Source organism: Ammospiza nelsoni, chromosome 6 (assembly GCF_027579445.1).
Source record: "Ammospiza nelsoni isolate bAmmNel1 chromosome 6, bAmmNel1.pri, whole genome shotgun sequence".
Lineage (NCBI taxonomy): Eukaryota > Metazoa > Chordata > Aves > Passeriformes > Passerellidae > Ammospiza > Ammospiza nelsoni.
This window is the reverse complement of record NC_080638.1, coordinates 18,194,815-18,219,015: the sequence shown is the minus strand read 5'-3', so window position 1 is coordinate 18,219,015 and position 24,201 is coordinate 18,194,815. Positions and strand designations below refer to the sequence as shown.

General features: G+C 42.1%; 1 protein-coding gene across 1 annotated transcript; it reads left to right on the top strand.

Annotated features, from left to right (window-relative positions):
- The first annotated feature begins 39 nt into the window (after positions 1-39).
- TNNT3 (troponin T3, fast skeletal type) lies at positions 40-24,184 on the top strand. Its single transcript, XM_059474875.1, has 16 exons — positions 40-43; positions 121-138; positions 2,715-2,732; positions 3,747-3,758; positions 4,328-4,342; positions 10,351-10,362; positions 10,733-10,753; positions 14,837-14,855; positions 15,649-15,694; positions 16,498-16,614; positions 16,935-17,012; positions 17,266-17,379; positions 17,539-17,648; positions 18,450-18,540; positions 21,359-21,399; positions 23,794-24,184. The coding sequence occupies exons 1-16, from the start codon at positions 40-42 to the stop codon at positions 23,840-23,842; spliced, it is 765 nt and encodes a 254-aa protein (XP_059330858.1). The 3' UTR covers positions 23,843-24,184.
- Positions 24,185-24,201: the final 17 nt, after the last annotated feature.

Genomic DNA, 24,201 nt, shown 5'->3' with positions numbered 1-24,201 from the left:
ATCTTGCCCGGCAGCCCTGTGAGCACAGAGGGCTCTGCCATGGGTAAGGTCCTACTGATGTTGTCAAGGCTGATGGTTGATTTGTCTGCTTTTTTTCCCCCCTCTCCCATTTCAATGCAGAGGAGTACGAAGAAGAAGGTAACAAAAAAAGCGGAACGTAATTTATCTTTCTTTGATTCTTGGCCCTGCTTTTCTCTTGTCTACATTTCACCCTTCTCTTTGGTGCTTGCTGCTAAAGGCAATCTGAAACACTTAATCAGTAAACCAGTTGGAAAAAAAAAAATCAATCAAGATTTTTGAGGCTGACACATGCAGAGCCTTCATGTTACAGTGAAACGGAGTATTTGTATGAGAGGATGGTGAACAAGCTGGGGGCTCATCTGTCCATAAACTTGGAGCTTTTCAGAGCAGGGACTGGTGCAGAGCCCCCATAACGTATCATTGGTGAAATCCTGCCATTCTCATTTTGGCAGTGTCCACAGATTGCATTTAAATTTTGAAATTGAAAAGAAGAGCCGGTTGCCCATCTCCTGAGGAGCACCCAACAGGGCACTGCTGAGGATGGAAAAGGCAAGGCAGAGAACCAACTGGCAAAGATGAAGTTTCTTACCATGCCTTTAGCTGGCAAAATGTGATTTGACAAGCTGTGAGAGACAGAGTGCTGATCTGGAAAGATGGAGCATGAAAAACCCTTCTCACCTTTTGTAGGCAGCAGGGAGAAGATAATTTGGAGATGTATCACTGCCTTTGCTGGGCACTTTTGACACACTGGCTTCAGTTCAGGCCAGTGTAGATGCCAGTTGTCATCCTTCATTTTCCCAAGGTGTCTGGAACAGAGCTAAGGGCCAAACTCTTGGAATTTCTCCCAGGATCTGTCCTTAGTTCCTAAGGCATCTTCTAAGGGGTCAAAAGGAAAACCCTTTACTGGAGGTGGAATATTTGCACATGGAGGGTATGAAACCAGCTCAGAGACAGAGAGTTGTCCCTGTGTAGAAATGTCCATTCTGGGGATTTACACACAGCAGAGCTTTTTCTTTTTTTTTTTTACTTTCTGTTGTTTCTTTTTTTTTTTTTTTTTTTTTTTTTTTTGGGTCATGGATTCCTCCAAGTTGCTGCAACAGGCAAATTCCCATCAGTGGTGGTGGGAGCAGAGGTGCAGCTGTGGCCATGGTGAGACTAGTTTCTGCTACTGCTATAAGGTACATTAGCCTTAAGCAACTATTTCCCCTGTCATTGCTTCTGGAGGGACCAAGGGCTCAAGAAAAAGAAAATAGAGACACTAAATAGGTTGTAGAGCTGCCTTCAGTCATTATCTGTCTCTCTGGCCCTGCAAGGAGTGGCAGAGCCAGAAAGGTTGAAGGCATTTTTCATGCTCTGTCCTTTATGTCTTGTCAAATGCCAAAAGAGCAAGCGAAGAGTGTTGCTCCTACAGACAAGCCTTCCTTAAAGGAAAAGCATTTTTTTTCCTTTCTCCTTTCTTCCCTAACCGTCTACTTTTTGTTTTCAAGAATTTAATGACTGATATGACATTAATAGGCAGGTGAATTTCTTTTTAATCTGCATGACTGGCTCCTCTGAGGTGTATTTCTCTTTGCTCCATACTTTTGCTTGACCTTTGTGTCTCTTTCTGAAGTCATCCATTTCTTTTCCATATAACTTTTCTCCATCACTTTCTAACCACCTTTTTTCTCCAGGCCTTCGCTCACCCCAGCACCAGTTTCTAACAGTTTTCTGTTTTCATTTTCCTGCTTGCTGTTGCTTCTTGTTCCATGACACTTGCCACCTGAAGCTCAGGAAGAAGGTATGTGACATGGCTTCTGCTTTCTCTCTCTCTCAGTGTGGAGGGAGAACGTGTGTAAAGAAATCCAGATCAAATATTTCTCACCCAGTGTCAGGACTCTGTCTTGAGCCACAGACATCAATGCAATAGTGGACATTGATGTTGTTTATTGAGCTGGTAGGAAATTTGGCCTGTTTTATTTAAACATTTTATTTTTATTTATTTTAAAAAATCAAACTAAAGCATTTATATATATGAAAGAAATAAAATGCATTGATATATACATATAAAAATGTATATAATATACACACATAAATATAAATATATATGTGTGCATATGCATATATGTGTATGGAAACAAGCATATATATATTTTTGTTTTATTACACCTTTTATACTGAACTATTTGGATTATTTTTGGCACAATGGTGTCAAAATGAGTATTTTAAAGGGAGGGAGACACCCCACAATGTTTATATTAATCTGGTAAAATTCAGGAATTAATTTGTTTGAAATTTCAAAAATTGATAAATGCTGGTGAAAAATTTTAACCATATGAGAAAAAAATGTAAAGCAAAAGAAATGCAACAGTTTTATTTTTGGTTAAAAATTCACCAGAAGTTGGGTTAAGGGTATTTTAGCCAGCTCTAATAAAGAATAACATATTGGGTGCCTTTTTATGTGGTTTTCACTTGTGGTCATATTCCCATATTTCAGTAACATTTATAACCCCATAATGTGCCCATAAAAATGTTATTTTTAATTCTCTCTCACCCTGTAATTCCATCATTGTGTACTCTTACCCATAACGGCCTGGGAGCTACCCATAACGGCCTGGGAGCTTGGCAAACCTCAGGAATGTTCCAATAACCTATTTCCTGTTTTAATTTTTCTCCTCCCATTTCTTTTGCTGTCTGATGTTTCCCACCCACAGAAGAAGCTCAGGAGGAAGGTAGGTGAAGCAGCATCTCAGCCCTGCTGGTTCCTGCACCAGCAGGATGATGTGCACCTCGATTTTGCAAGGTGGTAGAAGAAAGCAAGAGACAAGAGAAAGATGCTGGGGCAAACTCTCTGAAGGCTGAGGGGTTTTCTCGTCCCTTGCACAAATTTCACTGAGGGTACCCCACATCCCTGAGTATCTCCAGTTCTGGGGAGGAAGCAGCACAGAAAATATGAATACCATCCCTTTATCCAAGACACAATGTGCTCTGAGGCTGATTTTTAGCCCTGGGTATTTGTGTGCCATGGAATAACTGGGGTCTGGCTAGAAAGGTTTCTATCAGGTGTCAACTGGTTTCTCCTATGTAGCTTGGCAGATCATCATCAGATGGATTTTGAAGTCAAAATCCATCTGTGGTAAAATATGTGCTTGGCCCTATGTTATATATAGTACATATGCTATCTTGTCATATTATGTATAAAATATGTAATATATATTATAAGTTTATAAGCTATAATATATGATATATGATGTACATAATATACATAAAAGAATTACAACCATGTAGGTGCTGGTAAATAACCCCAGCTGGCTCCACAAATAGGCAAGTTGGGACAGACAGGGTGGGAGAGGGGCTGGAACAGAAACTCACCCTTTGCACTCAAGAGGTTTGCGATGTGGTGCTCCAGGTGCAAAGAGCCAAAGGGTGTGTTGGTTCCATATTTGCAAAGCTTTGTTCTATAGGCTTATTTAAACAGGGGTAAACCTGTCTGTAGTGCCACAACAGACCCACTCCGAGCAGTTTGCAGAATTTTTACAGCATCCAGGTCCAGATGGTTTTACATTTCTTGTATCTGTGTGTGCTCTGGTCACCTGTCTCCATTTCATCTCCTCTGTTTCCTTATTTCATACATCCTGTGCTTTTTTTTTTTTAAACCCTCTGTTGCATTCACACACTCTTTAGTCTAACTGTTCTCATTTTCCATCTCATTGCTTTTGCTTCCTGCCACATCCCACCTGATGAAGCTCCTCCAGCAGGTACGTGCCATCACCTTCCAAACTGCTCCCTGCTGTCTCCGTGGTGGTGGGGCCTCAAGGGTGGTGCAGGAGGAGCAGTACCAGTTACTTTGCCTTTTTGCCTCTGCTGTCTTTGCTTTCCACGTGCTCTCTGTGATGGGCTCTGCTGCTGGAACACACAGGAATAATCTCAGTTTAAGGTCCAGCAGAGTTGGTTCAGTTCTAACCCTGCCTCTCTGCCACACCTGCCCTGTGCAAGGCTCACTACAAAGCCCATCTGGGCAAGGACAAGAGCTGTCCTCTAAAACTGGAACCACAGAGATATTCCAGCATAACCTTACTGTGAGGTTTTCCCTGTCAGATACAATTTTGCTTCTTCCCTTCACATGAAGGGAAGTTGTCTCCCAGCCACAGGTGCCTCAAATTCCTTATTCCTCCTGGCCATTAGCATGTTCTTTACTGGGATAAAACTTTTCCCCCGAGCAGAATTTTCAGCCTATGACAGGTTTTCAGCCTATTTCAGCTCATGTATTAATGCATTTCTCCTAATGTTCCTTTGCATCCTGTTCCGTGGCTGTTCACACCTAAAGAAGCTCAGGAGGAAGGTATGTGACGTGACTCCTGAATTCTTGCCTTTAAGAGTAAGCTTTGGCTTAGCCAGCAAACCATAAGATGGCAAAAGAAGCAGGAGTTACAAATAGGCATATTAATATAGACAACACTTGCCACCATTTTGTTTTTTGTGCAGTCTGTTGTCACATTCTGTCTTGCCATTGTATGTGCTGTCCATGTATGTGGTAACTGTCGCATGAAATAAAAGCCTGAAAAGTGCTGGGAAATGTAAACCTCTTAAAAGGATGAATGTTGAAAAGTCTGTACTCTGAGACTGGTTGGGTCTCCTTGGCAGGCTTATTTTGGTCCATTTGGGGTGGATCTGCCCTGCAGACAGAAATGCTCATGATTGGCTGATATTCTTACAATAGTCTTTCCACATGTCTTTTTTTGCAACTTAAACCCTGTGGTATAGGGCAAATGGTGATAAATTTGATGCTTTAGCTTTGCAAATGATTAAAGATGGTATTCTTGTTCATATAATGGAGTTTCTAGGCCACTGTTTCATGGCAGTACTTGCAGCTACCCAAAACCTGCTGGCCTCAGGATGTAAATCCACTTGGGCAAGCATCAGGATTATGAAACAGCATGCTGCTCCTGGCTTTGGGCAGGACTGCAGGAATGGTTGTGTAAGACAAATGTAATCTGATATGACTGCTTAAATCAGCTTTATGTTTTTAATATCTCAGACCATTTGCACCCTCACTTCCAGTACTGCTTTTAGTATCCATACTCATTTTATTTCCTTGCAATGTATTCTTAGTCTTTCCCTCCCCCTCCATTTTGCCCAAGCGAAAAGTTGTTCTGATGCTCCTAACACTCTCATCTCCTTTGCATTTTGCTCTGTGACTCTTCCCACACGCTAAAGCTCATGAGGAAGGTATGTGCCATGACTTGTGAATTCCTCTGTTTCTGTCTGGAGCAGTAACTCGTGCAGGAATTCTGGAGGTGGTTGAAGATGAGCTGATGCAAAAAAATATCCTCTGCACGGTTGCTTTGCTCTCATAGGATACACGGTGTGATGAGTAATGAGTACTAACTGCTGTTTGAAAACAATGCCTGAGGCACAGGCTGGGCACTGCTCATGTGTTCCCCAGCAGCACCTGATGTCTCTAGCCAGGCTACTCAAATGGACACCAGTTGGTACAGGGATGGGGCTCCTCAAACCATTTCCTCTGTGCCACACCCCAGGGTTAGAGGTGGGACAGCCATGTCCTGGGGCAATACTGTGTCCCTCAGCTGGGTGCACCTCTTCCCCAGTTCCTCTGCCACTGCACAGAGACAGAGCTCTCTTTGCAGCAGTGTATGGAGGTGTGGGGACACTTGCACTCAAAGTCATGAGCGTTTCAATAAGTGACATGGTGTCACACCTAGATTTTACTGTTGGGGTAAGGATTGGATTAAGTGGCATCATTTTGGTTGGAGCATATTTGAGAAAAGATGTAGTGTGTGCTTTTTCCAGAACCATTGGGGTGTTTCTGGGTTAATGTGCATTATGCAAAAAGGAGGGTGGCAAGGTTGTATTTTTACTTGATTTTGTAACCGGAATTAAGGTCCAGATCTGGTAAGACAATCTCTGTGATTGGCAAAATAGAAAGTCATGCTTCTTAAAGCATCAGCCTGGCAGCCCAAACCCATTTACCTTTCCATTGCCCTTCTGCCTGCCCCTCTGTGCTTGCCCAGCCAGGCTTCCATGGGATGTTTGATCCTGCAGGCTGGAGAGCAGTACCATGCTCGTACTCACCCTCCCACACTGGTGTGCAGCCCTATGCACCAGTGGTGAAATCCTGGGCACCAAGAAAATCAATGCCAGCTCCTCAGAGCCCATTGATTTCCACAGTGGCTGGGATTTCTATGCACATGAATAAGAGCAGGTTGTCTATACCCTTTTTTGCACATTCGAACTTATGGGTAATGGACTTAATTTAAATACAAGTAAAGTTTTTGTCTGCCAAAGGCTACAGTGGCATTTGATTTATAACATTATGAATATATATGTTAAGCATTTGCATTTTTATATTCAAACAACCCTTCCTCTCCACAATTCTAATTGACATTCACATGTGCCCTCTATTTCTCACTTAATCTTATTAATGGTTTTTATCCCTTTAACCCTGCCTCCACCACCTTAGCAAAGGAAAGTGTAAGGGTTTTTAATTATCTGCTGTTTCTTGCTCTAATTCTCTTATCTTTCTTTGCATCTCCTTCCTTGCTACTTCCCTTTTAAAGAAGTCCCTGAACCAGGTATGTGACTTCTGAATTCCTCTGCGTCAATCTGAAGGGTTATTGTCTGCTGGAAATTCAATTCCACTTGGCAGTTTCACAATTGGGTCATGTGCTGAATTGGGACAAAATGGAAACTTTTCAACCAACCAAAAAAAAAAAACAAAAGAGGAACACTTTGTTGACAGCTTTTGAAAATTATGGTTTTTATTTAGTTAAAACATTTTGTTCCAACTTTTTTTCCCCCTCTCTCCTTTATGGAAGATTTCCAGATTTTGAAAATGAAAATTCTATTTTAGATGCTTCTGAAGCATTGCCTTTATGGATAATGTGGGGTATATATAGTGTAATGCAAGAACAAATCTGGAATAAGAAGTTGCCACAAGGCAAAAAGTGGAAAAGTTTTGCTTCAGAGATGTTAATATCTCTGCAGCCTTTATGGCTGTGAAATGTTTCTATTTTTTTTTAAACTAAAATCTCAGCTATGTGTGTTCTGAAATACTGAAATTTAATTGGAACTCTGATTTATGTTGGAAAATTTTAACAGTAACTCTAGTATTATACTCAGGAATTCAAAGGTGGAAGTAAACATAAAAATCAAATATTAACGATAAACTGTAACTTGCAGCTTCCTCACACCTTTGACCAGTCATAATTTCCTCATCACGCTGTGATGCATAATAATGAGGATAAAGCTAACTGCTGCATGAAAAATGTAGTAACATTTTTGCAGACAAACCTCTCAATGTATGAGCTGTAATAACAGGCGCTTACCGGACTTGGAGCATCCTCACAGTGCGTATGGGAATGCTATAATGGTCATTACCTGGGAAAACAGAAACTGAACTTGCAGAGTCCTCTAAACTGTCTGTGGAAATTATTCTGTGCCCTTTGGAGTAGCTTTATTAAAGCAGTCACATCCCAGCAGCCTCCCAGCCCAGCTATTTCCCTCTGCTGTCCACAGAGGGAGACCAGCCTCTTAGTTCAGAGCAGATTGGTGCTCTTGCCAAGGCTGGGGTGAGGTGAAAGCTGATTGATTTTTACATGACTTAATACTTCAACATTCATCTCTTCACTGCTTCTCATGTCTCTCCTGTTCTCATTGCTTCTTGTTTCACATCCTTCTCTTTTTAATCATATTCATTTTTGTCTCTTAATCTGCACCTAAGGTTTTTCTGACTTTGATTTGCACGAGCTAAAGGTCATTGCCTTCATCAGAGCTGCTGGGCCTGACTCTGTACCTCTCTTCCATGATATTTATTGAACTGCTACTCAGTACTTGAGAGCTGGTTCTCCAGCATTGACAAATGTGTATGAGCTTGAAATTTGTGCAAAACACAAGGTATTAACATAATATCATAAGAAATAAAGTCATAACCACAGCCTTCCCATGGTTTCTTTTCCTTCTGTAACATAAAGCACAATAAAACCAAAAGACAATGTAAATATAACAAGCTTAACAAAAACCTTTTATGCCAGAAGGAGACTGTCCCAGATTTTCATGTAACTGCATGATTATTAGTTTCTCTGTTATTAATGCTGTCTTTGCCTACCACGTCTTCTATGTCACAGCTTTGGCCTACACAAGTCACAGTTGTTGCTGTTGTGGAATACTTGCTGTAATTCTTTCATTTTTCCTTCTTGACTCTTTCCACCTAACCAAGCTCATGTTTGTGACATCTAAATTCCTATGTATTAATCTGAAGCATTTCTGTACATAGGAATTTGAAGATGTTGAAGAATACCAGAATCATGAAGAATCAATCCATTCTTGAAATTCCCTAAAACTTATTTTCCCTATAGGAAAGTATAAATATTGTTTGTAACTGAAGGATCACCATCTAAGAAGCTTAGAACAAGCTTTATTAGTGTCCCTGAAAACTTTCAGGGCTGTGATTACCCCATAGCCCCTGAGCTATGGGGGTACCTGAGCTGCAGAAACCAAAGCTGCTTACACTTGCTGAGAGTGGATTGCAGCAGGATTCTGGCACACAAACTCAAGCAGTTCTAGTCCTTTGCAGCAAAGACAAGCTCTGTGCAGACAAACATTGCCAGTTCTGCAGAGCTAAGCCTGGAATCTGCTAGCAGAGATTCTTAGATGGTGGAGCTTCAGATGCAGGCATAGGGGTACATCCAAAGCAGAAGCTCCTTCAGTAACTCACATCCTCATGCCAGCTCTGATAGCTAAAAGGGCAGCTGAAACCTAGGCAACACTGAATGCCTGTGAATCTCTCTTCTTGGGTATGTTTTCTTCCAAATTTAAGGATCACCAGTGTTACTACACTTGCCCATGGTTTATAAATTCGCATGGTTTCAACTGTTGCAAATCATCAACATTCAAATTCCCTTTATCTTTTATTTCTATGGCATCTCCTTCCTATCTACTTGATACCTCACTGTAATTACACTACTTTCCCACTTATTAACAGTCTATCCCTATAACTTGGTCTGCAAATTATACTTCTCCAACCCAGTCTTACCAAAGTTTGAGGTGGTCCCTTCCTGCATAACTTATTTCTAATTATTTTATCTTCCTTTCCTGTGTTTTTCCCCTGACACATCCTACTAAATGAAGCCCCCCCTCCAGGTATGTGATTTAACTTCTAAACTCCCTGGTGTCTGTCTGCCGGGATGGTGTGTGTGAGAACTGAATACAAGGTGACAGGGGATAACAACTGATCAGTTAAGGACGGATTATAACTTGCATGCCTTTGGAGTAGTTCTATTTTAGTTTAATATTTTTTCTCAGTAAAGTGTAATCAGCAGTAAGGAGAAGGAAATTTACTCATTGCATGAAAATTTCACTAAAAACTGGGGGAACACACATATGCTATTGTGAAAGGGTAGCTCAGCAAAAAGTCTCCTTGTGGAATGCATTAAATTCTGCCCTGTGATATGAGAATGAATATTTCTTCCTATAGGGGAGGGTTTATTTAAAATCTCAGGGCAGAATTTGACCCATTGACTGTACATGGGGAATATAAACACTTAGAATTTGTGGGTTTTTAAAGCCTGTTTTGCAAAATATTTATTTGGTGGGGTGTGTGTGTGTGTGGCTGAAAAGCAAAACCTGCTCTGCAAATTCACATTGCTGATCTATTCCTGCTTTGCCAAAACCCAGAAGAATGACATGTAGACCTGCACAGACTTCTAATGAACATTTTCTTCCTGTGAAGTAATCCATTTGTAATTTTACATTGCAAATGGATTTGAAGAGCAGCAGTACATTTATATAGATATCAATGTTGTCTTCAAGGAAGAAAATAGCCAGAGCCATAGATCTAGAAGGGAACTGAGCTTCTTTGGAAGTTAGCTGAACGTTGATGATGAGTTATAGCAGGTATTTCAGCAGGTTTCTGAACCACACTGTGTTTATTTCAAATGGCTGAAATACTGCTGTAGTAAAGGTTGGGTCCAATAGTGCTTTGAGAGTGCTGGCTATGTTCATGTGCATATTTCCAATCAAGGTAAACCTTGGTACACTGTGCTGTCAGGTTGTACTTTATGCCATATGATGATAAGTGTTTTTTAAGCACTGCACTATTATCATAAATCTGCCTCTTTCACCTTTCCTGTTCTGTGACTTCTCTTTATGTGTTATTTCAAATGTAAATATTTTACCTGTTTACTTCTTAACTTCGTTCTTGGCTCCCCTTTTCCTCTCTGCCCCTTCTCCCCATTGGCTCAGGAGCTCTTTTGGTGTGTGAAATAACAGGTTTCTTGTTCTCATTCTCTTGTTGTCTATCGCAACTTGTTCCATGACACTTCACACCTGAAGTTCATGAGCCAGGTATGTGACACGACTTCTGGTTTACTCCACCTAGGTGCAACACCAAAGTGTGTGTGTGTGTGAGAGAGAGGGAGAGGACAGGAGTCCTGGGCTGGTAGAAGAGAAGAAAACAAGAGAAACAAATATTAACCACAGTTATCATTTGCAGCTGTCTCCTCCTTTAACCTTCGTGCTTACTGCTGATTTAACATTACAGCATTTTCAAGTCCTGACATTCTCTCCAGTTTTATGCCTGCCTTAGTTCACTAATTCCTTTATTTTTTTTTTTCCCCTGGTCTCTTTTTCAGGATTCCAAGACCTTTAAATAACTGTTCTGTTTTCTTTTTTTCTATTTCCTGTCTTTCCATCACTGCTTGCACCACAACAACAGCAGAGGAAGCTCATGAGGAAGGTATGTGTTGTGCCTACGGACCCTCATCCTTTTTCTCTTTCAGTGCTGGGGAAACAGTGCCAAAAACACTGACATTGTTCAAGAGAAAAGAGAGTATGGGAGGGAAATGTTCTCTCTAGATGGATTTCAATGAACATGGAGAAAGGGACACTTGTTAGCCCAGTCAAATCACCAAAAAGGTGTTTTTCCTTCTTGTTCCAACTCCGGAGAGTCCAAGGTTCCCAGGATAACAGGGAGGGAGTGGGGACAGTGCTCTTAGAACAGTGCTGGTTGTGGATTGACTGCTGTGCTTCTTCTCTTTTTCTTTTGTCCTCCAACCTACAGCCAATGAAGAAAGCGAATACAATGATGGTAGCTCAGTGTTGTCTTAGGACAACAAAGTCATCTTTCTAACATCTCACTCTCTTTTATGTGTCTGGTTTTGTTCCTCACTTTATTTTAAATTCAGGAACTGGGCCAAAACATCTCTGCTGCAAAGAATCGCTCACTGTGCATATCCAATCACCCTTGGGGAGTCATTAGTGTGTTGAGAAGGCTCTATATCCTCATTAGGATAGTAGATGATGAAAATCAAGCTCCAGAAGCTTGCTCTGGACTTGTCTTTTAGCCAGAATCTGTTGTGTCCTAGCTCTCATCAGCAAAACATCTCTATCTCCAAAAAAATCAGGAAAGAATCTCTTACATCATAGTGACATATTTGAAAATGGAGCTGAGCCCTGTACATAGCCTCACACAGCCTTAGGTGGTCATGGCCTCCAGGCCTGAATCTTCAGAAATGTAAACTCCTGCTCAGCCATGCACTTACAATTGTGTTAAACATCTATTAACATTAAACATCTATTCAGATGGGGGAGCTAAATATAGCCTGGCTGTAATACTTGGGTGCTGGAGCACGCAGGTCTCATGTGAAAGGACCAAACCTAAATGTGTGCAGGGTCAGTGTTGCTCTTGTGGAAGATAGCTTAGCCTCTCCCTGGCCAGTTTAAGCATATAGAAAGTTCTCATGGAGTTCTAGAGGCTGTTGAAGTAACTGGGTTCCTCCTGACTGCCCCAGCCCCTAGAACACCCAGGCAGCTGCTTCAAAAGACAAAGCCCAAGGTCACTTGAAAACACCCTGCATTTTCTGTGTTTCCTTGTTTTGTTTGATTTTGCTTTTGTAGATTTTTTTGTTGTTGTTGTTGTTCTTTTGTTTTAATTTTCTTGCTCACTTTTCAGGCTTCTTTTTTAATTTAGGGAAGTACCCTGAGGACCTTCCTGAGCCCCTCTCTTTCTTTTTCTCATTCTTTTCTTTCATTTTTAATGGCGTATTGATTTCCTTTTTTTCCCAAGGACACAGTGTGAGTTAGAGAAGTTGCTTCTGAGAAGGGGGATTAAGGGAGGGTGTTCAGGGATTTCTGAGTGAAATAAAGGCAGTTCAGATGGATTCCCAGAGAAGGAGAGCACCGTGTGAATATCTAAAGACTGTGCAGGAGCAAGCAGGGTGGTGCTGTTTTAGGGGTTCATCTTCTCCCTGCACAAAGCCTTTTGGAAACCAGAAACTCAAAGGCTCTCTAATCACCAGGGCAGTGAATTTGGATTTGCAGTGTCTCTTGCCTTCTTTTGGCAGGGTTCTATGTGGGGATTTTGTCTCGGCCCCGTGGCTCGCAGTCAGAATGAACGGAATGTCAGTCAAAATCCACCACAGGAACAGGAATTTGATATGACAATTCCTGCTTGTCAACAAATTTTGGCCCAGTTCCTTGACTTGGTGTCTTGAAAGAAGGGGCATTTCAAAATAAATCCCATCCCTGGACTGCTTTTTGTTCATACAGTGTGGACAAAGGCTGGGTCATGCATTGCAGAGGATAGATGTTTTTACTGTTTAATTTTTAATAAAATATCCCTTTTTCTGGTTTTCTGGAGGTACTTTTAAGAATTCTAACTACAACTTCTTATTTCAAGAACTAACCTTATTTTTTCATTTTTACAATTGTTTGTTGGAGTGCTGATTTGGTGGGAGCTGAAACCAAATTCACACAGTTATTGACAGACAGCTGTCGATCCTGGCAACCAAGATCAACAAACAAAACCAGTTATTTCCTGTCTACTCTTTTTCCCCCCCCTCTCTTTGAAGTGTTGCTAACTGGCAGCCAAACAGGAATGTCTCTGAAAATCATCTGGGTATGTCATGAAGGAAGGGAATCCTGTGTAAATAACATACCCGATAGACTGGTTAATTATAATTACATTTCCTCTCTCCAGGTAAAAGGCAATTTAGTTAACATGTTAAAAAGCTCACTGGCTATTTGAAAAGCAAAACAAATAAAAAAATAAGTGGAGGAATACACAAGCACGCTGTTGGCTAATGGTATTTTTCTTCAGGAGTGATTTGGGACTTCCTTTAGAGTGGAGCAGTCTAAAGCACATTTGTAATTACATGCTGTTTATTTTCTTAGCATTGCTCTGGCATCTGGAGGCCTCAACTGAGATATGCTTTGGCAGGCAGTGTTCTTGCAGTAAATGAGAAAAGTCTACCCCCTAAAATGGTATTAATGAAATTTGTATGGGAAAGAGTGAAAAAAAGGAAATGTTGGTTTCTGATTTCTTTTACACATCTTTCACATCTTTTTTCTTGATTATCTCAATAACCAATTTCCAACCACACTCTCAATTTTTTCTCATCCAACACCCTTACATCTGATTGCCTCAATAAATTTTTTGCAGTATGTGTTTTGCTATTTCCCCTCTTATAATATTTCATTTTATTTTTCTTTTTTTTTTTCTATTTGCTATTCCAAATTTCCACTATCAGTCCCCAAACTACTGGGTAAAAATAAGCATTTTTAAAAATTTAATATCTTTCTGAATTATGATGTTGATAACAGGGCTCATGCACCTGCTACAGAAGTGGTTATTCTTACTTTTACTTTACAATTTTTTTTTTTTTTTTACCAGATTCAGTAGGCTGTGAGCTTTTTTACCTCTGTTCTGTCACTGAGCCAACACAGGGAGAGTCTTGTACCACAGAGTTCACCAGCATCCCTGAAAGTTCAAATGTAGAGTGTGGTTATGAAAGTCAACCTGGGTCTCGGAGAGAATGGGCCAGAATAAACACATAGGTTTAATTTATTTCTGTTTGTGAGAGTAACAGCACTGAACTTGCTGGCATTGCACTGGAGTCAACGACGAAAGTTTCAAAAGAATAGCAGGGAGGGGAGTTGACCACAAGCACAGATGTTAAGGGATTAACTCATAAGACCAGCACATGTCTGAGAGCCAGGGAAAGGTCACTTGTTGCAAGGCAACGATTCTCACTGCCAGAGGGCCCAGGCTGGCAGTCTCTGTGATGGTTTGGCCTGCCTGTCAGGGCATTATGCCTCTCCTGGAGATGGAAAGAGCATTCCCATTAATGCCCATGGGAATTTTGCATGTACCTCAGCAGGAGAGGATGCTTGCTAAGAGAGGATGGCCTTTCCGAGCTGGGTTTGAGGAGTGCCACACAGTGCAGGAGAATAAGCATCATGCCCACGGCACCAAGGTATCTCAGGGACATGTGCCCTAAGATGTCTTGGAAGCCAATGAACCTGGGGAAAATGTGTGTCATAAAGGTTTTCCCTTCCTGGCCTCCGTGTGAGGCATTTGAACAAAATGGGTGAAGCCTGGTTATCACTGACATATGATATTGTGAATTCAAGTTAACTTTAACAAAAAAAGTGCTGATTGAAAAGGCATCATTTTCTTCTACCCTCCAGCCCAGCTGGCCTCCTTAGAGCTTTGGTCAGGATGGTTTGAGAAAAATAATTTTGCATTTACATAAAACCACTGCTTTCCAGATGCTACGTTTGGGACTTTTATACAGTCTCTTGATTATTTTCTGCCAAATTCTGTTTCGAGGGTAAAAACAGATTCACTCCTAGCAAAAGGGGTGTGTGAGCGTGTGTATTTGTTTTGGAAGTGCTTGAGATTTAACCAGTTTCTCTGTATGTTTCCCCTAAGATTAAATTTCCCTTCCCTCCTTTTACTTGAGCAGCTGGCGTGATCTCTGTTGTTTTAACTTTCTTCCTCTTTTTCCCTTCCTGTTTTGCTACATCCTTCCAAATACAGAGGAGAAGCCCAGAATAAAGTAAGTACAGTTTCAAAACCCTGATTTTCCTGATCTAGCAGAAGCCCTTAGGTTCTCTATTAGGCAAATGGCCACCAGAAGCCTTTATCCAATTCTGGCTCACAGAACATCCATCTGTTTGTTCCTGCATGCCTTTCCAGGATGTCTGCTTCCTTCAGAGGAGGCCTTAGCAGCAGTTACTGGCCTGGGCCTTATGACCTGCTCCTGGTGGAGTCAGAGAATTCATGGGCTGTCTGAGATGCAGAGGGCTCACAATACCCCAAAATACAGGCAGCTCCACAGTAAATCCTCTGTGAGAGGCCATGGCTGGGAAACTGCCCTCTCCATCCAAGATTGCTGTCAATGGGAAGGGTGGCAGATGTTGGGCTGGGCTGAGTTGAGGTTCCTTCACTAAGGTTCCCTATGGACCTTCTGGATCTGGGGCCCAGCACCTTCCCCTCCCACTCTGCCAGCTGCCCAGGATGGAGTGCACAGCCCTGCACAGGCAGACTCACAGAGCAACATCTCCCCAAGGGGTAGGGAATGACCATGGGCTTTGGGAATAAAGAGAGGTTCTAGGGATAACTCCCTCCTCTGTACGACCTTACAGGAAGGACAGTGGTCCTTAGCACTCTTCTGGAGTACTTTTCCACTGATGTGCTCTTTCACCCCTCCCTATCTTCACCAACATTCCTCCTTGTCAGCATGGTTCCTGAGGGCAGGGTAGGATAGGCTATTTAAAAAGCTGCATATTCTTTAAGATGAAAATCCTTTATTTTTATTTTCCTTTTGTTTTGTTTTTGACTCTCTGCAGACTAACTGCTCCTAAAATACCAGAGGGTGAGAAAGTAGATTTTGATGTAAGTATTACTGAGACTGGCTGTGTATGTCCTTTGTACCTGGTAATAGACATGAATGCAAACCCACATAATTCCTGCACTGGATATTACTGAGGGTAAAGGCAAAGGCAAAAGTATGGTTGATTTGCCATTTGATTTCAGCAAATTTTAAATTTCAGTTTCTGCTCTCTGAAACTGTCTGAATGCATTCACTGATAATGTGACTAAGCCAAATTCTTATGTATTTCTTTTTTTTTTTGTTATCTCCTCACAACTTTGAAGCCATTATAAGGAGGAGAAAACAAGTGTTTTAGGGATCTCAGGTCCTCTGTCCCACTGTTGCAAATGGCTTGAAAGTTTCAGGCCCTTATCTGTTACTGAGAAACACTAGCAAAAATTACAATAATAAGTAGAAAGCCAAATACCTTCCTAGAAAGTTGCTAGAAAAATGAAGAAATTCTGATGTTGAAAACCTCCACAGAAATATTTGTTTTGCTCAAAATGCAGGAATATTTTCTAGATAAGATTTGTATTAAAAAGCCAAAAGGAGGCAGCTGAGTATATGCAAAGATAGGTGTGTAAGCAAAGCCAAGGATAAAAGATGGTGGAAGAAAATGGGAGGTTTGGATTCTTTACACTTCTGGACTCCTGACTGTTGCGTGAATGAGTGTCTGATTGCACCTATAGCCATATAAATTAATCCATAGATTTCCATGGAAATCTACAGACATTTTCTGCTTTTGTTTCTCTGTATATTGAAGGGTGTATGTCCAGGACGTAATACTAGAGCAATATGGACTTAATGAGTTTTCCTGCTCTTTTAGGACATCCAAAAGAAAAGGCAGAACAAAGACCTGATTGAACTGCAAGCCTTGATTGACAGCCACTTTGAAGCCAGAAGAAAGGAAGAGGAAGAGCTGGTGGCCCTCAAGGAGAGAATTGTGAGTCCTTGTACTGCATTTCCCTGTACTAGACTGAGAGATCATCTGTAGATGAGAAGCTGAAACTGCTTTGACAAAAAGCTGTGCTGGCATGTACAGTGACTGCTCAAGTCATCATCAAATGGCTTCTCCCCCCTCTGTCCCCTCTCTAAGCCCCTTGTTTTATATCTGAGAATTGTACAAGAGACCCTTCTGCATGCTCTAGAAAGAGAGAAGGTGGCTCACACTCAGCGAAGCAAAGCTCTTGGTAGTGGGGTGTAGCAGTCGAGGTGGGTCAAGCCAAGGTGGTGATGCACTGCCTGTGCCACTGCTCCCTGCAGGAGAAGCGCAGAGCTGAGAGAGCAGAGCAGCAGAGAATCCGCGCTGAGAAGGAGAAGGAGCGTCAGGCAAGGCTTGCGGTGAGTGTCTCTGCTTCCCTCTCCTCTGCTTCCCTGCATCCAACTGGAGAGATCTCCAGAGACAAAAAACCACACGCTCTGCCTGCCTCAGTCCAGAGATGAAATGACCACTCTCTAAAGCAAGGGCAGAAAACAGGAGTTGCTAATTCTCATCAATGCGCTCCTCTGATCACATTCCCTGCACTGACACTGGCTGCTGGGAAAGCTGGGAGTCTGTCCTGGATTAACTGGTTTTGTGTGTTGCACTCCACAGGAGGAAAAGGCACGCAGAGAGGAGGAAGATGCCAAGAGAAAGGCTGAGGATGATCTGAAGAAGAAGAAGGCTCTGTCCTCCATGGGTGCAACATACAGCAGTTATCTGGCTAAGGTAAAATTCATGGATTGATGAAAGAAACATGAAAACATTAAACCATTAAGTTGACTGGGAACAGTCTTCATTAGAAGTTGAGAAAGCAGCCCAATGTTGAAATTGTTTCATTCAGGCTTAATTCCTAAATGCTGACATTAATTGTTGTTCTGAAAATAGGCTGATCAGAAGAGAGGAAAGAAGCAAACAGCTAGAGAGACGAAGAAGAAGGTCCTGGCTGAGAGGCGCAAGCCCCTGAACATTGACCACCTTAATGAAGACAAGCTGAGGTAACATGTTTATCTTAATTTATGGAATGATACAGATATTTGGTTTTACTGTCCTGAAGTCTTCTCTGGTTATAAAATGAGGTAGAGGAGGGGGCCCTCCTTGAAATTTATCATGGGACACACTTAAGTTATGCCCTTGCTTAACCTGGAGAAATGGGAATATAGGGAAGTGTTGAAATGGTTTGGCAGCCCTCTAGCTCTGTTAGCCTCTCCTGCTAATTAGGGTTAGTTGCTTACAGGACTAGCTCTGGGATTAGCTGAACAAGCCTACAGACTGGTATCTGTAGCATTCCCAGAGGTGAGTTGATGCTGGTAAGGTATGAACAGGATCTCCATGAAGGCTGGAGGTTTGGAAGCTAAGTGCTCTGGTGCAGAGCAATCATCCAATGATAGTTTGGACTGCACATGTTGGAGTTTACACATGACTGAAAGATGTAGGTGGCTCACCTCAGCCCTGACACAGATGAGATTGCACAATGGCAGCTGCTCTGCTTATCTGGGTGACCTTCAGAGTCCTCCTTCCTTCTTGTCTGATTCCACTGCAGTCTTATCTTTCATTAGGAGTTAGGGGGAAATATTTAGAGGAATTATCTTAATGTGTGACGCACACAAGACTGCAAGTCTAAAAGATTTGAAGGTGAGAAAAATGTGACCTTGAAAATGAGTAACTTTAAGAAATCCAAGAGGGTTTACAGGAAGATGTGTGAATGGGATTAAATAAAATTCATTATTAATGATGTGAAAACCATGGAAAATATTTTATATCATGTGTTTCTTCCGTCTTCCCACATAAACACACAGGGACAAAGCTAAGGAGCTGTGGGACTGGCTATATCAGCTGGAGACTGAAAAGTATGACTTTACAGAGCAGATCAAGAGGAAAAAATATGAGGTGAGTTGAGAGGCTATTTTGCTAATGGCACTGGGTTCAAAATGTAAAAATCTCTCTGATTCATCTGGCAAAAGTCATGTTGTGATATCATTTGGGTCTCCAATGACCCTTTGCAATATTTATGCAGCAAAATGCTTGGAACTGCATTCCCCTAACATACATACTTGAACGGAATTTCACATTTTAGATTAAAATTGAATACAACACTTCTAAGGTTTTCAGTGCCGCATGGAAAGGCAATCCCAATGGAAAATGGACACCCTGCCCTCTCCTGAAATGTTGTTCATTCTTGTTTATCTATAGGTAACTGTGGCTTGAAAATTCAGTAACTCTCAGTTCACACACCTCCATTGCAAAGTAATATTTTCAGATCCATCTTTGATTTCAAACTTGAACGTTGTAAGTTTTATTCCATCCCAGACAGATTACCTGTGGCCTGAGCTCTCTGGAGTCACTGAAAACTGTCTCCAGACAGAAGCACCTGGCTGAAGTGTCATATGGTAACAGAAAGTGGACATGTTTCCTTCACACAGTCACTGGATAGGGCGGCACTCACCCGCATTAGGTTTCAGTGGCTGAGAAATCCTACAGGATCTCTCTCTGTCTCGCTCTCATTTAACTCCCAGTCACACAGACACATGCCAGCAGGCAGTGAGCAACACCAATGTAACTATCTCAATCTCTCTTAGATTTTAACAATGCGTTGCAGGCTGCAGGAGCTTTCCAAGTTGTAAGTACAATGAACTTGCCTGTGTCACAGCAGCAGCAAAGGCTACCAAATGCATGAGCCTGCCGCATGGTCAGAGCCAGGCGCCAGACGGGAGCTCTGGCACTTGGCTCCACGTGCAGAGAGAAAAGAGAAAAACGGATCTTGTGTCTCGCCATTCACTTCCTTTTTCTCTCCCTTTCCATTCTTTGAAAAGGTATAAAGTGATAATTTAGGAAAAGAGTCAAGAGTCCAACAGGGATTTGGTTAAAGAACTGAGCATGCGCTCTATTGAGAACACATTAAAATAATTCCCTATCCAAAATCAGGTATTGCATGCATGGGACTATCACCCTGATGCACCTAGGGTACAAGCAGAAACAGGAATACACATGTAATAGCTTGGACTACAGTGTATAGAGAATTCTATGTGGTTTGGAAAGCTTCTCCACCTTGTGGCACATGGTTATCTAGATCCAGAACACTGCAGAGGGCTAGCTTAATGATTACCAGCCAAGTGGGTGTGGAAAAACAGGAAATAAGGGAGTGCCAGGGGAGGGGTACATGCTATGGTAATGAGACCTCTGCATAAACAAAGAGGTGGGTACCTACTGATGAAAAGCAAGGGAACAAAGTACAAAGAATGAGCAAAGCATAAGGAAAATGCACAGCTAGACATGGAAGAATAAAGGGGGGATAACAGCAGGAAAAAATGAGGAGAAAGGTAAGTGAAAATAGGAAAGAGAATGAAGGAGACACGAGCAAGGATGCAAGGGAGAGAAAAAGGAAGGAAGTGGGACACAGAGAAGTAGAGCCATTCTTTAGCTCCAGTGTCTGTTGCTCTTTGGTGCTTCATTGGAGAGTGAGTGTCATAGTCACGATCATAAGGTTATGACTGAAGGTAAGTATTAAGTGCTTGGGTCAAACTAAAGACAACTGGTTCTCCTCAACACTTGGGGAAGATACTTGGTTGGAAAATAGCAATTTAAACTGCTGTGACACATAATAAAACTTCCACAAGTAAGTACAAAAGCAAGTGATATGTTTACCTTTCCTTGCTTGTGTTGTCCTGTTCCTGGTAATATTTCAGTCTCTTATGTTTTTTTCTGTTTGCTGTGGAAAGACGTGAGCCAGTAATACCAGTTTTTGGGACAACCGGAATGTATGACTTTTGTTTTTCTTTTTTTTTTGCACACTGGGAATGTCAAGTGCGACTTTAAATATTCAAAATTTGGGTCATCAATTCTTAGACTGGCAGAGCCAGTGCAGAATTTTGAATTGCACCAAAAGCAAAGCATACCTCATGTCAGGGGCATTTCTTCAGTCCAGGAAAACTGAGTTGAACACTGACTCAGTTACAAATGAGAAGATGAAGGGACAAAAGTCTCTATCACATCCTCGTGTTTTTTGGGCTTTTCCAGTACATGAGTCCCAGGATTTCAGTAATGAGTCCACACCTACAGACCAAGCTGAGTTACTAAGTCAGGCTATAATGTGTTTATCTCATGCAAGGTAGGTGTTTCCTCTCCTATGCATCAGGTCATCTTCTCTTATTAAATGAGTGTCTGGGAAAGTGGTGAGTGCTGCAAGATCCTCACCTCCTGCTCGGCCAGCCAGCAAAAGGTATTCCAGCAGAATGTGATAGCCATCTTCCATTCCTGATGTCCCCATCCAAAGATCACTGAAGATCTTTAGGTTTAAGCAAACACTTGATGTATAGGAATAAGGGACGAGTGAGAAGGTGACATTGAAACATGCAGGAGCCATCTGAGAGTTTTCCACTTGGCCAAGGTGACATTAATTCCAGTTCACCTGCTTGCAGTTTGACATGTGAGTTCATAGGAGATTAATTTCAATAGGTAGAAACACTTCTAGTGAGGGTTATAAAATTCTAGCTCTTCTGTCCCTTGACATGTGAAGGTGGTTTGCAGATTTATTGCCAAGAAGTAACATTTCTGTCCTTCAACCATGGGTGAGCTTTTCTTTCCAAGAGAGTACTAATTCCTCCTACAGGCACCTGTTTTGAGCCCTTCAGCAGGTAAAATGCTCCTCTCCTTGAGGGAACAAGGTTTCTTTGTCTCTAAAAACCCTGGTCATGTATGTTGTTTGCAGATTGTCACCCTCAGAAACCGGATCGATCAGGCCCAGAAGCAGTAAGTATTTATATCCCCTTCCTAGCTCCTGGCTGGGGATATCTTCTCAGTGTTCAAATGTGTCACTTCAGACTCAACACTGACATTTTCTTCTTGCAATGTAATGGGGCTAGAGATGGAAGGGCCACTCCCATCCTGCCTCACATTAAGAAAATGAAGGGGCAACTGAAGTGAATGTAACACCTAACAAGAAAAAATCATGTTTCTTCACACCATACCTTCAAAAATTTCCTCTGCTTATTGTTGGGTTTTTCAAATGGCTGACTGAGGTGCTTTGAATACTTGAGGGAATACAACCCTTGTTTATGAATGATAAACAAGTGGTTGCTAAGATTATGAGGAATGGTGTATAACAAGACTAACGTAATGGGAATATTGTTGTGAGTTCTTTTCACTCATCATCTCTCTTGCACTTGCATTCACAAGATTATTTCATTACTTCTTTGAGTCTATTATCTTTATTCTAAGAATTTTTAATGGATTGATGAGATACCAGGGGCAGACACAGCTTGAGGGTTAGAACATGCAGAAAACTAACTCTCACAGAGAAGTAACTGCAGGGCAGAAAGGGAGGAGAGCTCTCCAGTGGTGGGTTTGCTCTTTTCTGTGCATCTGTATCTTTTTACCCAAGTCATGCCAGGAATGAAGCAGTGATCTTTGGTGGTATCTTTGGATGACAGGAGTGACCAGTTACTGCCTTGCACTTCCCCAAGACACCCTGGCTTATCAAATGAATGTAACGCTGTGGGTTTGGTTGTAATGCCAAACATAAGGCTTGACCTTCCCGTGGTATTTTCTGTACAGAGCTGTAGGCTGATAAACCTCAGCAGAATGTGCAGCTGCAGAAGAATGCCAGGATTTATCTGGGTGTTCCTGTTCTTGTGGGGTGCCACCACACCACCCACAACAGGCCACTGCCTGCTTTTTCCCCCCAAAGACATGATACTCTCCCCGGATATCATCTGAAAAGGTTGCACTGGGATGCCCAGAGCTAATGAGATTTCTGTGTGCTTTAATTTCTATCCACACTAGACACTACCATTCCAAAGCAGTGCCTGCCAGTGTGTTATGCAAATGAGTCTCTTGCTTCAGACTTTATTAAATCTCCTTAAGCACACTCTAAAGGTTAGGTGTAATATCAAACATCACAGGTGTTTGTGGACATTAAAGGACTCTGTCTTTGTTTGAGGAGCTATGAAGTTCCTACACTGGGTTTTGAACCTTCAGAAAGGCTGGCAAAAGGGACATGAAACTCAATTTCAGATAAGCAGAAAGTGCATACCCTCTTTTATGTAAACCAACAATTTTTTCAAATATACCAAGCCTATCTTGGTCAAAGGTAAAGTATCCACTCTGTGTGTCTGTCACTGTGCTACATCCTTCTGTAAATATGGCTGGTGCTCTTGAACCAATCCATGGGGCAACACAAGAAAAATCTCCCCAGGTGTGATGTCCCCATGTTTTTCTTCTCCCTGGAGGAACCAGTGGTTCTCCCCACCACCTTGTGCTTGGTCCCCAACCCCACACTCTGCATGTGCTCTGGTTCAAGAAGCAGCCTCATCGTTGTGTGTGTGAGCTGGAAGGGTTTGGGGTTGTGCTGACCCCCACAAACCAAGGTGCTGCTCATGGGAACTAGTGCAGAATCTAACTCCACTAACTTCCTGCCTAGCCCCTTTCTGAGTTCAGGCTTCTCAGGCAGAAGGTAAGTGGCTTGCATGTAGGATTGCCCTTCTGTGTGCAAGAACCCTTGGAGACAGTTTGCCTCAGGTACTTTGAGTGGGGATGTAGCTGGACTGCTCCCACACACCATGAACAAGACAGGGATACTGACATGAGAGCAGGACTAAAAAATGGTTTGGATTCTTTTGGATGCTCTGTCTCTCACAATACAAATAGCCACCCTGCCTTTGCTAGAGCAAAGCACTTCTTAGTTGTATTTAAATTAGTGTTCAGCTTTTTGCCTCCACTACTGAATGGAGCATCTGGGGAATTCCATCAGAGCTCTTTCATATTGAGCAAATTTCTCTAGATAGAGCTCTGAATCCTAAAATCCAGAGCATAGCCGATTTGTATTCAGAAAATATCAAGTCTCTGCCCACATAGACCTGTTGCTTAGTTTGGAGACCACCTAGATTTCTACCCTGGTAATCCAGGAGTCTGGAAGGGTCCATCTCTTTCAGGCATGCACATCCTACCTTTCACACTAAGAACCTCAGGAGGAATATTTTTCCACAATATCAACAATATTTTTCTCAGGATGTGGTCAATGGCAGGTGTGCCCAGCACGTGAGAAGTGAAAGCAGATGAAACCTAAGAGTCAGAAATGCAGAGGGGCCACAGAGCCCCACTGCTTCCATCATGCTGACATGTTTTTCTTTCTTTTTCGCGTTGTAGCAGCAAGAAGGCAGGAGCCAAGGGCAAGGTTGGTGGGCGCTGGAAGTAAAGAACCAGGCAGGATGGCCTTTAATGGTGTGCTGAACCCCTGCTGGTCTCCTCTTTCCTCCTTCACCGATCACTTGTGTTCTCATGCCTTAATGATAACAAAAATCACATCAGCCTGGATTGGCTATTGCTGCTGCTTTTCTCCCTGGAGGGGTCTGGTGGCTTCCTCAGGCAAGGGGAAGCAGGTTCCCTGTGGAACTGGGATGACTCCTTGCTGGCATCTTCAATTCCTGCTGAGCATGTCCCTTATCCTCCTGACACCAACCCTATGCTGTCCTGTAGATTGCTATGTACAAATCTCTGGATTTTGTAAATAAAGCACAACCAGTACCTACTCCAATAACAGACCTCTGGAATGGT

Coding starts and splice junctions, on each gene's coding strand:
- TNNT3 (XM_059474875.1), top strand. Junction 16,615..16,934: donor TGGCCCTCAAGGAGAGAATT/GTGAGTCCTTGT, acceptor TGCTCCCTGCAG/GAGAAGCGCAGAGCTGAGAG. Junction 18,541..21,358: donor TCAAGAGGAAAAAATATGAG/GTGAGTTGAGAG, acceptor TGTTGTTTGCAG/ATTGTCACCCTCAGAAACCG.